The sequence below is a fragment of the Bactrocera neohumeralis genome, chromosome 2 (genome assembly GCF_024586455.1).
Source record: "Bactrocera neohumeralis isolate Rockhampton chromosome 2, APGP_CSIRO_Bneo_wtdbg2-racon-allhic-juicebox.fasta_v2, whole genome shotgun sequence".
Lineage (NCBI taxonomy): Eukaryota > Metazoa > Arthropoda > Insecta > Diptera > Tephritidae > Bactrocera > Bactrocera neohumeralis.
In genome coordinates, this window is record NC_065919.1 from 52,864,079 (window position 1) to 52,880,465 (window position 16,387).

At 37.3% G+C, this 16,387-nt stretch overlaps 1 protein-coding gene across 1 annotated transcript; it reads left to right on the forward strand.

The window, feature by feature from the left end:
* Positions 1 to 189: 189 nt before the first annotated feature.
* LOC126751344 (ectopic P granules protein 5 homolog) lies at positions 190 to 11,469 on the forward strand. The gene is made up of 29 exons (XM_050461536.1): positions 190 to 295; positions 353 to 1,188; positions 1,592 to 1,712; positions 1,793 to 1,966; positions 2,035 to 2,346; positions 2,408 to 2,565; positions 2,631 to 2,858; positions 2,921 to 3,144; positions 3,202 to 3,377; positions 3,435 to 4,252; positions 4,307 to 4,450; positions 4,513 to 4,687; positions 4,756 to 4,974; positions 5,041 to 5,216; positions 5,823 to 5,987; positions 6,050 to 6,173; positions 6,246 to 6,541; positions 6,608 to 6,916; positions 6,980 to 7,133; positions 7,193 to 7,396; positions 7,463 to 8,015; positions 8,079 to 8,297; positions 8,361 to 8,533; positions 9,396 to 9,730; positions 9,821 to 10,156; positions 10,219 to 10,593; positions 10,660 to 10,860; positions 10,919 to 10,978; positions 11,046 to 11,469. The coding sequence occupies exons 1-29, from the start codon at positions 269 to 271 to the stop codon at positions 11,293 to 11,295; spliced, it is 7,542 nt and encodes a 2,513-aa protein (XP_050317493.1). The 5' UTR covers positions 190 to 268; the 3' UTR covers positions 11,296 to 11,469.
* The last annotated feature ends 4,918 nt before the right edge of the window (positions 11,470 to 16,387 follow it).

Consider the following 16,387-nt stretch of genomic DNA (forward strand, 5'->3'; position numbering starts at 1 on the left):
ACGAAAACTACTACAAAGATAAATTTATATACACATATTATTAACAATTAGCAATAGTTTTCTATTATTGAAAATAGCCACCCTCCGGTAATATGGCATCATTATTAATTATGACAATCAGCTGATTGGAAGTGATATTTTTATTTATATTTTTATAATCGGGGATTTTTCGCTAGCAATGTAGATTTGCGTATTGTTCTTTTTCTTCTTTGTTGCGCATTAGTGTTTTGCAAATTCTCATACGTAAATATAATAGAATAGAAACATAATGGCGACTTTGGAAAAACCAAAAGTGGTAAATAATAATAACTTTAGTGCTTGCAAATTTATATATGTAGTTCAAATTTTACAGAAAACAAAGAAATCAAAAACGAAACAAAAACCGGAAGTATCCATAAACACCTTGGCTGCTGCTGAGCAGCAGTCAAAAGACATAAATAAGACTACAACTAAAAGCGACTTGTCTAATGAGGATATAAAACCTGTGGACTTTGAACAGTTTGCAACTACCAGCACACGCGACATTATAAGTCAAGAATGTGGCATAGCTTCTGAATATGTGGAGCCGGTTGAAAGTACGCCAGCATCCGGCAACATATTGGCGGAACAGCTTTCCCTAGCAGAAGAGCTTGCTCATGTAGATGAGGTCAAAGAAAGCCAAATAGTTACACCATCTCCAACGGATTTGCAAATAACACCAACAGCACCTATCGATAATGTCCCCAAATCTTTACCAACTCCAATTGCGCCCATAGAAACTGTACCGGTTTTGCAATATCCTAATCTTACAACCTTGCAGCATGTTGAAACTAAATCAAATGTGGTGTATAAACCAACAAAGGCTACTTCGCCTAAATATTCCTTCACCAACAGTCAATTGCTGCCATTTACGTTGGAGCAACGAAAGCAACTATACCATTGCCCCGATTTAGACTTAGTCCAGCAATTCGAATTAGATTTTTTAATGAACTCCTTGTTGGAAACGTATGAAAATGATCCGCTTTACGCAGCGCTGCTTGAATACTATAACTTACAAAGTAAACTCTCTGTTAATATGTATGACGTGGATAAAGCAAGAAAATTAGTCACAAATGCACAGAAACAAATTTGGACGGAAGTACCAGTCACAAAGACTTTTTCGGCCGCTTGTGGCGATAGGGTGATAGTAAAAGAAACTGTTACATACAAGTAAGTACTCATGTAATAAGTATGTATGTGGAAAAAATTGATATTTACCTATATATTCTCCTGTAATCTAAAACACTGTAGATAATTTCTGATAAAATTGTTCTTTTTATGACTGATATTTATCACGTTGCATATGTTGATCACATATATACCATACCTACATATGTCTCTGTTTGCATTTCTTCTGAATACCTATTTCAAATTGCCGATCAGGGTAAATTTAATAATCGTAATAGACCAATATTGCCGCATACATGTTAAAAACAAAGCAAAAAATTATTAGCGCCTAATGTGTCAAAATAAACCCAGTAAGAATTGTTAACAGTTACAAATAACATATGAGACATAATATTTAATATTTATTTATTTATTCAATGTAATTTGACGATTTTCATTTTAACAGCGTTGCTCAAGTAGTTGGAAAGAACCTGGAGAACACTTCAGCCGCATTAAATAATCTCTATGAATTAGTCTGCAACACATACACCACAAATTTAATAACAGCAAAAATAACCAAAGTGAAGGTATTTATACACATTTTCTGCATTGTAATTCGAAATAACTTAGTACCGTAGCGCACTAAACAGCTTTTCCCGCTTTGCAGATAGATCAAATGATTGACGACATAATTTCACCCAACTGCCTGGTAAAGCTAGCACAGAAGGAAAGAATTACTTTAGAAAAACAACTCGATCCTTCAGTAATTCCATATGTGGCACATTTACGACGCTCTATATCTATTTTATTTAATTTCGTGCGTAAATTGAGCCCAAATAAGGTTTGTACAGATGTCATTCCCACAGCTTACCATTTATGTTAATATGTCGGTCCTTGATAAAATTTCAGGACTTTTCTAACGATCTAAAAATGTGGGTTCGCAAATTAGTTTCATTACATCTGCTCGTTGCGACTAAAGAAGATCACTGGTTTCTACTGTTCAACATATTGCGCTGTCCCAGTGGTGTGGGTGATTGGGCAACAGAGTTGCTTCAAATTCCATTTGGAGACAGCACATCAACCGAAGCTACGACCAGCGCTCGTAATAGCGAAATGCCTCTAAATATCAATTCACCGGAAATGAGTAATTGTATAGCCACATTGCAGATATTGCTTTTGCCCATAAAAAAACGCAACGAATACCTGAAAGATTTTGAAAAAGTTAGTAAATACCTTTGTGTATGTTTACAATCATTTAACGCAACTAATAATAATTTTAAAGTCTCACAAGGAAATATCGGATCCTGCGCGTGATGAACGCTGGATTCTCATTGATTCCGATGGCGAAGACAGTCACAATGCAAATGGTGAATGCGTGGGCTTAAAGGAGAGCGATTTGATTGCCTTTCTCAATCAAATACCTTTTGCAAAAGTCTTCATGTTAGTCTAAGCTTTATCGTAAAATTAAGCTATAAGCGAATTTAACGTGCATTTACCGCTTTCAGTTCTGCTTTGAGTATTGAACAATTTCTAAATGACTATGTAGTTTCACCAGATCTCATACTGGCCAACGATGTGCTGCGTGTGATCACATATTTTGCGAATTTGATAGAAATTTTCGGTGAAGGCATGTTGACCTACAACACGGAGCGTTACAAACAGCTGGCAAAGCGGCTGGGCCGGCTTATACGCCACACACTACAATATAGTAGTGATTATTACGACCTATTCATGTAAAGCAAAACTTAAAATTTTAATAATTATATAAAACATAAATTTTAAAAACTACTCGCAGGCACAACTCTATCCCCAAGGATGCAAAAACATGTGAGCGCATTTCCGTGGAACTAAATACACTATTATTCAAGGCATGTAGCTACATATATCGTTCGCGAAATTTGAGTACATGGCAATATTTTTCATCGTTGCCCTTCCATTCACTTGACAATGAAATTACATGGCAAATATTTTATTACTTAAATATCAGTTTTCCAAGGGAGATGCCAGCAGTTCAAATAGGTATTTAATTAGGTTTTGTGTATTTACAATTTCTTTTACTTTCACACATAACTTTAGATTATAGTGAGCTCATTAACACGCCAGAGTTCTGGAAGAAATTCAATGTTGCTAATGCAGATTCATCCGCTGAGGACTTATACTATTTGTTACAGGCCTTTTTCGAAATTGCTAATGAACGCGACAGAGCCAAAGATTGGGAGTTAATAAAAACAATTTGTCTGCACATCTTCAATGTAAATATTTACATATATAATAATATGTGAATTTACTATAAAAATACATTTTTAAAGATCGGCTATGTGAACGTGAACACACGCGAAATTTGCTACAAAACATCACGGGACATGCTTGTCAACTTAACACTCTCCTATGAAGATCTCATCACTTGCTTATTATTACAACTTAAAGTACGCTTTAATGAAATCGAAAATGGTATCTATCTCATAAAGTCCTTACCATTGGAGAATTGGAAACCTGGCATGGACAGTTTTGAAATTCTATCCAATTGGCTGTTACATTTTGACTATGCATCGCAAGAGAATATGCTTGCGCGCATTGTGATCAGTCACTTGAATTGGAGTTTCGATTATGATGGACGTCTCTTTTTGCCGCATAACATACACTTACGCATGGCGTGTTTGGTATCCGAAGCGCTGAACAAGCATGCACCCGAAGTTATTGGTTTATCTGGCATTTCCGAGGGTGTACGGCAAGTTTCAAATCTTATTGACTTATCAATATCCTCAAAGGAGCAATTCTCTACCTGGTGTTGGACAATGATATCATTATTGCGTCTGCATTTGATGGATCAAGGTGCTGAGTCGATAAAGCGCACGTTGCGCAACCCCACCGAACCGCTAATGTTTGTGCCTGAACTGGAGCATATCGAGATGATTTATCAGGGCGTTACCGAGAATCGCCCACTTTCTGTTTATGTCGCTGTACTGGTTAGCCTTCATGGGCATACAATACCGCTGATTTGCCAGAAGGGACTCGAGCTAATGAAGTTGCTTTTAAACGACTATCGGCATGCAGCTGTTATACGTTGCTTGGAATTGATAGTTCCACTATTTTTAGAGACACCAGAAACATTAGCCAATTGTGAAAAGTAAGTAAGGCATGACTAAATCAGTATATTTGTTACTTAACATTTGCATTGCAGTTTTCATGCAATATTAAATACCTTACTGAGTGCCGATCGCACCTATTTAAAAATGGCAAAAGACATGATCTATCCCAACTCGATTGGCCCGGTACTGCAGTTGCTCGATAATATGATTCATCACCAAATTACTAGTTACACTGAGTGAGTACTTAACACGCACACAAATATTCTTTTAATATATATATATACATATATATTTGCAGTTACGGCCTTTCTACGCCACTGAATTTGATAAATGCCTGGTTGAATTTGCTTACCGCGCTCCCCAACTGGCAAAATACCAATGTTGTCTATCTGCTGGACATGATCCTAAGAATTGCCTATCAGTTCTCGGATGCACGTTATCAAGCAGTGGAGTTCTTTCACAACTACTTTAAGGTAAAAAAAATTGTTTGCTGTGTGCTGCTGTTTTTAATGAATAAATAATAATAATAAATTCACAAAAGGGCTGTGATGAGTGGAAGGGTGCCAGCAAAATGTCCACGCTAAAAACGCTATTCGGTTCTGTGCAATTGCGCATACCAACAGTTTCGCCGCTTAATGGTTGGTTGGCGCTGGTGCTCCTGGAGATCGAATTTAAAACGCAAGAAGCTTTTTTCTGGCCAGAATTTCTACGCCAGTTAGCTGTAGCCAATGGTAGAAACTCTCTGGAGGCGGCATTGAAGGTAACTGCACAATGTACACGCCTTTTCATATTATTATATAATTTTTACATGAACTCTCTTGAATAGAAAACATTTGCGGCATTCAAGTTGTCGAACACATTTCCACCACAGCTGCTTGTGATCTATAAATATGCGAATGTCATCGCAGGCATGGATATCAGCCACCCTGTATTTCCAATTGTGTGTCAGAAATTTTTCGAATTATATTTGAGTAGAGTGCCTTTGGAGTGCGATGAGTACAGGTGGGTGTTTTATGTATTTTTGTTACATTTTATAACACTCGGTTGAGTATTTGACCAAATAATTATATGTATTTAAAAAATCGAAATATTTGTATTCGAATTTTGAAATGAAGCTTGTGAAAACATCATTATTTGTTATAGATTTTATGTTCCTATGAGTCGGATCTTCGAAAAATTAAAAAAAATTATATTTCGAATAATAATGATGTTTTTACTAAGCTCAGTTTCGAAAATCGAACATAAATTTCACAGTTTTGGAAATTTTTTGGTTTGGGATATTACGCGACTAGCATTTAGAGATACAAGCTTCACCGAAAAATGTTATACATTATTTAAATTAGATAAAAAAGTGATGATTTCCATATTTATACATTGTTAGGAACTTATTACATACAGTAAGTAATAATGAAGTTTTCACCAAGCTGAATTTCGAAGTTCGAACATAAATTTTACGGTTTCGGAGGCTAACTTCGAAAAACGAAGAAATTATTTTTTTACTTAGTACTCCATCTTTCGAAAATAACCCGTTTTTACCAATATCCAGAAAAAGTAGGTTTCTTCATATAGTGTAATTTGTACATTGTGCGTATTTTTCGCAAATTGCAGTTTTGGCGGTGTTTACGGAGTTTCAGATAAATTTTACGAATTCAATGTGCCTTTGATGAAGAAGATTAGCACTAACTTGAAGGCAGCTGACGTTTTCTATGCAAATGAAGCTACTAAGCGCGCAACGGAAGAGAGTTTAAGCATATTCTACAATGATTGTTCGAAGTAAGTGGAATTTCGAACACACATTTTCTTCTCAACTCCACATTTTTACTTTTATTACCCAGAATTATGAAGACTTATGTGCTATGGTTGCAAGAAACCGTTATAAATCAACATTCCAAAGACGATTGTAATTTTCCACCGCAATATAATAACGAAAAGTTGCGCGAAATCTTAAATGGCAACACTGTATGTACTTTTTTTTAAATCAAAATTCAATGTAACAAATAAATAATAGTAATTCAATGTCTATTCTTCCAGTCACATTGGACGGAATTTCTCTATTTGCCCGATATACGTAAATTGCAAAAGCACCAAGCACAACAGTGGGCACAAAAATGTCTGCGTTCCAAAGCAATGAAACAGCTGCGCACGCCTCTGCCACCCAAAACGCACATTGAACCAGCCGCACGCATCAAACAACAGTTAGCATCCTACGATAAGATTTTGGAAGCGCCAAAATATACGAAACCAATCATTAATACAACAAATGAAATTACAAATCAAACTTTAACGGAACTCCAAGCTAAGCTAAAAACTCTAAACAGCATGGCAACGTAAGGCATTGTTAAAAATTACAATCTAGAAGACTTATATTAAATTCAATTAAAAATTTATTGCAGTAAATTCCACTACGACACCAGTGAATTGAATTCCCTAAATCGCAATTATTTGGAGATGGTTACCAAGCTATACAAAATGGTGCCTTACGAGGAAATAAAAATTCGAAGCTGCAATTCATTGCTCTTCAATCGGCAATGCAGCAATCCAGCGCGCATCACCGCCAAACTTGAACAGATACGCATAGACAGTGGGGTAGAGGGAAAGATAAATAAATATAAGGAACGGCACGACAAGATCATAAATGGCATGCTTAAGCTGAATGTGGAAGAGTTTGCGCGTTGTGTGGAGCAACTGAGCGGCATTATGCGGTAATATTTATAATATCAATTATATGTTATAACGTACAATATTAAAGTATATATGAATTCCAGCTTACTGATTGCTAACAATTCGGTGCAGCGTACCACTGTTGTCACCAATACAGGCATATATTTCTTCTATACCGTTGTAGAAAATCTGACTGATGTTACAATGAAATTCCAGCCGACTAATGATTTATACAGTCAGCTTTTATATGAGCTTAATGTAAGCGCTATAATTTTCTATTTGGCACGCCTTAATTAATCGTTATTCGCTTCCTACAGATATTTCTGCATGAGCATCAAGAGAATCAAGGCCTTAAAATTTTGCAACTAGCACTAAAGCGTGTTGATCTAATAAAGCAGCTGGCAGCTGCATTTGTGCCATATCGCACGCCGCCGCAAAATTTTTTGAAAATGTACCAATTCCTGGTGGAATCATACTTGAAACGCTGTGATACAAAGATTCTCTTTGTGCTCTTATCAAAAGTAAATATATTTTGTTCAAAAATACAGTTTCAACTCTTTTGATATTAATTCGCATGCCACTTACAGTTTGATTTGGTAACCTGGCTTGAAAGTTTCCAACCGAAACTTAGCGATATAAACCAGTTGTTGCAACTGGTGCTGCAAGGGCTGGAATGTTGGTCGCAACCCGATTCCTCCCTCCTTCAGGATCAATTCCGTCGTCATTTGATACACGTCTTCGAGTATGATTACCCACAACATTATGGCGAAGTTTTGCAAATGGTTTTGGATCGCATATCGGAGCAAAAATTAATGCCAGTTGTGTTGTTGGATTTATTAAACTCACTGTTGGCGCGCTTCAAGAGTAAACCTATGACTTTGGACGCGAAAATCGATGAAGTCGTTGAGATTTCAATTGATTTTGCGAGTCGTCAAAATCTTTTCAATCTGAAAGGCGCAACAGACACGGTACTGTTATTTGCGCGCCACTTCCAGAAGGAGCGTTTGCATCACGGCTTGCATGGTTTATATCCCAAGCATAAAGACTACTGCAATCCATTGGCAATGTGGTTTTCATGCATGGGCCATGTTGTTGTGGTTACAGCCATTAGCACTTTTCAAGATATGCTGGCGGATCAAAGTGAGTGTTTCGCATACATTGAAATATATATCATACATATTATTATTTTATTTTTTATTTTAGTTAGTGATGTCGTTTTCGGCTCAATTATTGAACTCTATTCACCGTGGTTGGTGCCATACACAGAAGAGACGCTACAGCATTCGACAGCGAATTGGATACGCCAGCTGACAGTCAAAGATAAAATACTGTTGCCTTGGAGTGAGCAGCATGCGAACAAAAGCAAAATTATGATCAAATCGTTGGTAGATATTTTAAGCTTTGTGTTGGACAATCTACCAGGTAAGTTTTATACATTGTGCTAGTATTTGTAAAAACACAATTATTATTTTGTGTGATTTGCAGCTTCTCATGTGACACTCTCGCATATGTTCAGCTGGTATGTGCATCATTTCGGCATTCCAAAACTGGATTTTTATATTTACACAAATATACACGAGGGCATGGGCGCATTGCCCTGGGAACGATTTAAACCACAGCCAGCACAAATTGATTTGTTCCATGAAAACCTACAAAAAGTAAGCATAAAGAGCTTTCGTTCACCAATTCCGGTAGCTTGAGACGAACAATAATATTTATCATAAAATTTATACCAATAAGTAAGGCAAACGGATCGGACCCAAATTTTTTATCCAGCACCATAGAAAGAAAGTTGTGCTTCTTGTAACTTGGTGTACATAACAGAAATGAACTATGTACATATATCTATTCATCCGACCAAGAACTAACAAAAACTTTCTATATATATACTTCTTTTTAACCGTTATAACAACCAAAACAAAAAATAAAGTTAACTTCGGCTGCACCGAAAAATCTTCATCTTGATATTGATCGGACACTCCCACTCCGATTTGAAGATATCTTCATTTTTGCGGGTCCGTTCTGAACAATAACTTCGGAGATTGTTAAGTTGCCTTGGAAAATAATCTATGTCAAATTTTGAGATGATTACTTGTCAAATAAAAAAAATTTCCATACGTGATGATAGATTTTAATCGGTCAGTTTGTATAGCAGCTATATGCTATATAAGTCCGATCTGACCTACATGTTCGGAGATTGCATCGTTGCCTTGAGCAATAATCTCTATTAAATTTTGTGAAGATATGTCGTTAAATGAAAAAGTTTTCCATACGAAGAGCTGATTTAGATCGGTCGGTAATTATATGCTTACTAGTCCGATGTCGCCGATTCCGACAAAAAAAACAACTTCGTGGGGAGAAAACGACGTTTGAAAAGTTTGAGATTGATATCTCAAAACGAACGTACCGGTATAGACGGACGGAATCACCAAATCGCTGATTATATTTAAACATTATAAAAACAAAAACAATATATTGGAACATTATAATACACATTTTACAATTATTTCGCTTATTTAGTTCATACCCTCCGCACATGCCATGATGGGACACATATTTATACGCATCAATTGGATTGCGTGGTTCGAGGAAACATATCCAACGATACCAAGCAATATGCGAGCTGAAGTTATTTCACGACTGTTTACGGTGTTCGTGAAAATTTCCTTCGAACCAAACATACACATAAACATAAACACAAGTAAAATATTGGAGGATGCCATCAAGTTTCCTTGGTACATGGTGAGCTATGCAGCGTTGGAGAGCCTATTCAAATGGTTTGTTACCACAATAGATTACCCCATCATACTGCAAATGCCAACGGAAACGAACTACGCCGACAGAGCCGTGTTGGAGTAAGTTTTTTCCTTTTTTTTTAATTCAAAAAGAAAAATTTTAACTTATTTTTTTTTTTAATTTGCGATATATTTTTGTTCGTACTGTAGTTTACTGCGTCTTAGCTGCGCCTTAATGCCTGAGCAGGCCACATCCTGGGAAGCCATAATGCAGCCCATACATTATGCTACGGCCAAGCGCATACTCTACACACGCAATTACATTGTTTTGTTGTGTCTAACGGTAACGAAAAATCCGAAGCTCATGAACACGAAAGAAGGCATGAATGCAATGAACGCAGCCTTCACCGAGCTGCTTAACACGCTTGACAGAGCTGTGCGTGCAACTGTTGGCAGCAAAACCATCGATGAACAAAAACGCGAAGCCTTAAATCTTATGGTGGAAATAATGGTGCCTATGCAAACACAACGATTGGAGACATCAAAGTAAGTAGCTATTTAAGCAAATCGGTTAACCGACTTAAACTCACCATTTGCTATAATTTCAGCCAATTGGTGGACACATTAATCCAATGGCAGGCGCAATGCGAATCCGGCAATTTTCTACTTTGCAGCACTTTGAATGCTATTGGACATATGAAAACCTTTGTGACTGGCACTTATCCACTTTTGGAATCCACCATTGCGCACTACTTCCGCACATCAACGGAGTCACAAGATTGGCACACACCCACCTGGAAAGCGTTGCGCCAAATATTGGAAGCATCTTTCAGTAAAATGGACTTGATGCCTATCTTGCGTGGTCCATTCTTTTTAACGCTCCACATGTTCTTTATTCATAAAATGGAACAGATTACAAATGTCGGTGATAAAATTACCTTCCTGCAGGATGTGTGCCAGTTGGTGGAGGGCTGTAAAACGAAGTAAGTGTGAAACCTCTACTTACAAATACTTTTTCAAACTCTATAGTTGTGTTATTCGCTTTCCAGCCCATACACGGAGCCACGTTTAGCGCTGGTTTGGTGTGCGATCATTTCACGTGGCTGCCAGATACTTTGTGAGACGCAAAATGTAAAGAAAGTATTATTTATGTTCGCCTCCTACATGTGCCTGACATCTACACAATCCGAGGGGTGGGGTGACACGCTGCTGGGCGCTATTGGCTTGAAGACTGACGTTGTGACGAATAAGTATGCATAATTTTCTAATAACTTTGTGAAACTTAAAAAAAAACATTCTTTTTTTAAGACGTAAAGCACTCGCACGTTGCTTAGCCTGTGTTCTGTATTCCTTATTTCCGGCTATGAGGTACAGTATCGAACTATATGCTGAAAAATTCCCAACTCTTATAACTAACTAACCATTATTCTTTTAGTTCCACTGGCCCATATCCATGCTCCGAATTCGAGCTCTCGTTACATGAATTAACGGTGCTATTGGCTAACAAGAAATTCGCAGATATAAAACAGCAAATTATAGCGGCCATTGGCATTATCAAAGAAGAGAGTACACCGGCCTTACGGGATGTACCGCAATTAGTTTTCCGCCTCATCGGTATATTTTATAACAGTGTTTTTATTCCAACTGTTCCTGAACTATGGGCTTTTGAGTCTAGGCTCACCTAAATCCTTCAAGAAAGATTTAGTTATTAATATTTCGTGATTTACGTCATCATACATATTTACATATATGCATACATACGTATTTTTATACATCATATTCTTATTTTAATTGCTAGAATATAGTTTTAAAGAAAGTACTGCTTAAAGTCGTAATAAAAAAAAATATTTTTACAAAAAATAAGAGTATTATATATAGATTTATTTTTATTAAAAGTAATAATATTGAAGAAAGTAAAGCCGCAAAACTTCAGACTAATCAAAAACAAGAAAAGATAGTAAATTCGGCTGCATTGAAGCTAGAATTCTCTTCACAGCTGCATTTCTTATAGCATATATATGTATGTATGACTGAAACTGAAAACGTAACCAGCCCACGGTTTGCATTTAACTAGTTTTTCTAGACATGTTCTTCCATATACCTAGAACATCTTCAAATCTAATTTAGAAGCAAACAACGCACGTCAACAAACATAAGGAAGGTCCGAGGTCGAGAAGCTACAATCACAACAGAGAGCGGAAAGATTTTCTGCACTCCTGCTCTCTGAGAGCATTCATCAGCAAGTCGGTAAATAGGAACTCTGGAAGGGTATTTCAAGTTCCTTACGTACAGCTGCAACTGAAACCATGGGTTTTCGGAAAAGGCAAAAGAACAGCTGGTGCGATGAGAAGTACTGTGTCGCAGTGGAGAGAAAACAGACTGTCTACCTCGCAACATTACAATCGATCACAACACGTGCGAGATGGGATAGATATCGAGAATTGAAGGGGGAAGCCAGACACATTTGCAAACAAAAACAGAGAGAGGACGAAATGGGTGAGTACGAAGTGCTTGACCAGCTGACCGACAGGGTTATCGCTCAAAAACTCTACGAAAAGATGCGTGGACTAACAGAAGGTTTCAAGACCGGAGCATACTCTTATAGAAAACCCAGTTGAGATCTAGTGACTGATGCCCAGAACATACTGAAATTATGGAGAGAACACTTTTCCAGCTTGCTGAATGGCAGTAAAGCATAACACCAGGAGATGGTGAAGCCGATTCCCCAATCGATGACAATAGAGCGGACATTCCATTGCCCGATCATGAAGAGGTTTGAATAGCAATTATCCGTCTGAAGAACAACAAAGCGGAGAGGACCGATGGATTGCCGGCCGAGCAATTCAAATACGGCGGCAAAGAACTGATAAGGAGCATACAACACCTTGTTAGTAGAATATAGTTTGAAGAAAGCTTGCCCGACGATTGAATTTAATTTAAATTGTCGTAGTTTCAACCACATCTCCTTCCTTTACAACACAACCTTAAATTTTCCATAACTTTGTGCGACTAATATTGAGATACTCCACCCAATCTACAAACAGTGAGACCCCACAATCTGCGCCAACTACCGTAGGATAAGCCTCCTTAACAGCGCACATAAGGTTATGTGGAGCGTATTGTGTGAAAAATTAAAGCCCACTGTCACCAAACTGATTGAACCTTATTAGTGTGGCTATAAATCAATCAATAACAGACCAGATATTCAAATAAATAATATTATCCTGACATTCCTACATCAGATTGTCAAATGATCGAAATACAACCACATCTCCTTCCTTTACAACACAATTTTAAATTCCATATGATTATTACACTTTCCAGTATATAAATCAAGAGCCAAACATTGTATTCGTATAAAACAGAATACTGCCCTTGAGGTTTGCCGCCTTATGACCAAAAGTTTTCCAAATCGTATCAAAATTATATAAGCCCCTAGATACTGATTAAGTGGACCACAGTTCCTATTGCAAACTTTTTATCGAAAATATCGTTCTGTCAGAGAAACTATTGAATAGTTTGATCCTTGAAAGTTGCGAGAGTATAAAATTCGTTAACCTTAAACTTGCACCAATTTATTTCTTATTACTTTTTACCATTAACCATTCTATAAATAAAAAACTTTTGCATTGCGCACACGTAAATTGGTTGGTTGGAGTAAGTACGCCTCTGCTGTGGCCAAATGATCGTGTGATGGAAAATAACGTTCCTCAGTAATCGGATGTGCGACTCGCTATTTCAACTTGTCACGTTCATCAGCTGAGCTTTAAATTATTTTAAGCACGTACATGAAATTAACTGTCAGATCTCATGTTATTATCCATTGAACATACACATATAGTATATAATTGAAAGAAAAATATGTGGGATATTGGCTTAAAGAAGATTGAAGTAAAGAATTAGTACTAAGAATCCGCTGAATTATATACCGATGATCATTTCAGACGACAGAAGACATTATTCAAATAATTTGAAGAAATGCCGCTGAGTTGATAGTATTTTGTAGGTTAAAAATAGGGGTTCCGTTCCGGTTCGGTAGACCCGACTGTTGTAAGTACAGATCCATATTCTTCCTCTTTATTGGCGTTGACAACGCTTACGCGGTTATAGCCGAGTTTACAACAACGCGCCAGTCGTTCTTCCTTTTCGCTCTTTAGCACCAAATTGAAGATTCCCAGTGCAGCCAGGTCTTCCTCTTACTCTGCTTCACGCGGCGGGTACTGCGTCGCATACTTTCAGAGCTTGAAGGTTTTCTTCCGAAATTCGCCGTTGCCAATCCGCAAAGGATTTTTCCGCAGAATCTTTCTCTCGAAAACTCATAACGGCGATAGCAGGGCGGGAATAATAAGGGACTTATAGAGTTGAGCTTTGATCGTCGAGAGAGGACTTACTTCTCAATTGCATAATCAGGCCGAAATAGCACCTGTTGGCAAGAGTTATTCTGCGTTGCATTTCGAGGCTGACGTTGTTGTTAATGTTAATGCTGGGAGACAAAATAATCAACGACTTCGAAGTTATGACTGTCAAGTCAAGAGCCAAGTCGAAAGTGCGACGACTGTTTGTTTGATGACAGGAGATAATTCGTCTTGCCCTCGTTGACTAGCAGACCCATTTGCTCCGCTGCCTTATCCAGTCTGAAGAAAATAAAATTAACGGCGCGGTTGTCGAGGCCAATGATATCAATATCATCGGCGTACGCCAGCAGTTGTAAACTCTTATGGAAGATAGTACATTCCCTATTTAGTTCTGCAGCTCGAATAATTTTCTCCAAAAGTGGATTGAAGCAGTCACACGAAAGGGAGTCGCCTTTTCTGAAACATCATTTGATATCGAACGACTCGGAGTGTTTCTTCCCGATCCTGACGGAGCTTTTAGTATTGCTAAAACGTTAGTATTGCGGGAATACCAAATTCAGACATAAAGTCAGCTCCTTCTCGCGATTTCAAGAGCAGCCTTGAAACCGACGAAGAGGTGCTATGTGCCACTCCTCTTTTAACGGGTACTTTCTGGGTGTTCTATAAGAGTATGTTTCAGTCTTGAAATCTTCTGTTAGTCCCCGCATCGTTTCGTAGAGTTCTCAAGCAATACCCCTGTCTTTCAGCTGGTCAAGCTCATTGCACTCACTTTGTACTTGTACATCTCGGCCTCTTCCTTTTTTGTCTGCAAATGCATCTCGTTTCTCTCTTCAACTCTCGGTATCTATCCCATCAAGCACGCATTGTGGTTGATTGTAACGTTGCGGCTAGGTAAGCAGTCTATTTACTTTGGATAAAGATTACATCGAAGCCCAAACACATATTTTCATTCAAACAAACGTGCTTTCATTGGTTGACCAAGGAATTTTCAGCTCAAGTACAGAACATGCGCTTATAACAACGTCAAACGCATTTCACCTGAATATTTGCGGAACTAAATATTTAGACGTTAACCATATATGTTAAAAACCGTTAAATTATCGTAGCATTCCGCATATTTTGCAAGTCACTACTAACAGAGCTGCATAAATGACGAAATGTGTAAGTCTATACATACAAAATTGTATTTTTGTTCAGTTGTGTTCTACGCCGACAATTCGTAATCATTTAGTTGATTTAAATTGTTTATCTTTTTTGCTTTTTGGATTAGCACCGCCAAGTGGGCCGCAACATTTCGTAATATGCATCACACGTTTCGTTCGGTATAGTTGCGCATGCGCGAAATGAGTAAATGGGCAAATGCTAGACGGGCCCCCAATTGGCGGACATTTACTATTATACATATATACAAACATACAGACGATCATGTATTGTTGTATCTTAGAAGTTATTTTTTATGATTTATTATATTTTTCTTTGTAATTTTTGTTTCTTTTTTTTTTTGTGAAAATATTTATTAATTTCCTTAAAACCTGTGGTTGGAACTGCTGATTTGGGACGACTCTTTTATGTAATAATCGCTCAAATCTACCGATATACATATTTATGTTTTTGGAAACACGATCTTATTCCACCGTGGCATTGAAGTGTTAGTTAAAAAAGTTCTAGCACGCAGAACAACTCATTTGCAATCGCCGAACAAATCTAAATTCTTCAGGACCGAGTGAATGACTATGTACTTTTTTAATGATTTTAAATATATTTATTTTATTTTATTTTACTTTTACGACTTTTGGCTTCGAAAATGTAGAATATTCTTTGACCGTTGTTAAACTGCTCCAAATTTTCGCTACAAATTTTATCGCCGCTATTAATTAAATATTCTTTTATATGTTTATTTTGAGTATACAACAGTCCACGCTAACAGTTTGCGCATAATAAGGCACGTCTCCGTTTTCTGCAGGAAATTTGCTGAATTTAACCAGCATCGCAATTCTTTAATTACTTACGTTTTCATCTATCACATATTTTTTTCTTTTGCTATGACTAATACATTTTAACCGCAGATGATCTTTGTAAAACTTTCCCATTCCAAGTACTTAAAAGACAAGCATATGGATAACATTACATCACGGTTTCAGAGGTAAAAGCGAATCACTCCAAGAAAGCGTATTGTACATGTATTCCAGAGGCTTAAAAGTTCGTTTCACGAGAACACTAGAATTGGGAACATTCTCACGTTAATGAATATATGTATATCTATATAATCGCCTTCAAAATATCCTGTCGAGTAAGCCGCGGCTGGAATGGCTTTCGGTGCTTTCAGCGAATTTTGTTTCCTTCGGTGTCTGCTGATTTTTTGAGCGTCTTTCCTTATATTGTTGAACAGTTTCGACGTCATATTCATGAACCCACATCTGGT

Coding starts and splice junctions, on each gene's coding strand:
- LOC126751344 (XM_050461536.1), top strand. CDS start 269: ATGGCGACTTTGGAAAAACCAAAAGTG. Junction 2,347..2,407: donor ACCTGAAAGATTTTGAAAAA/GTTAGTAAATAC, acceptor ATAATTTTAAAG/TCTCACAAGGAAATATCGGA. Junction 4,451..4,512: donor CAAATTACTAGTTACACTGA/GTGAGTACTTAA, acceptor ATATATTTGCAG/TTACGGCCTTTCTACGCCAC.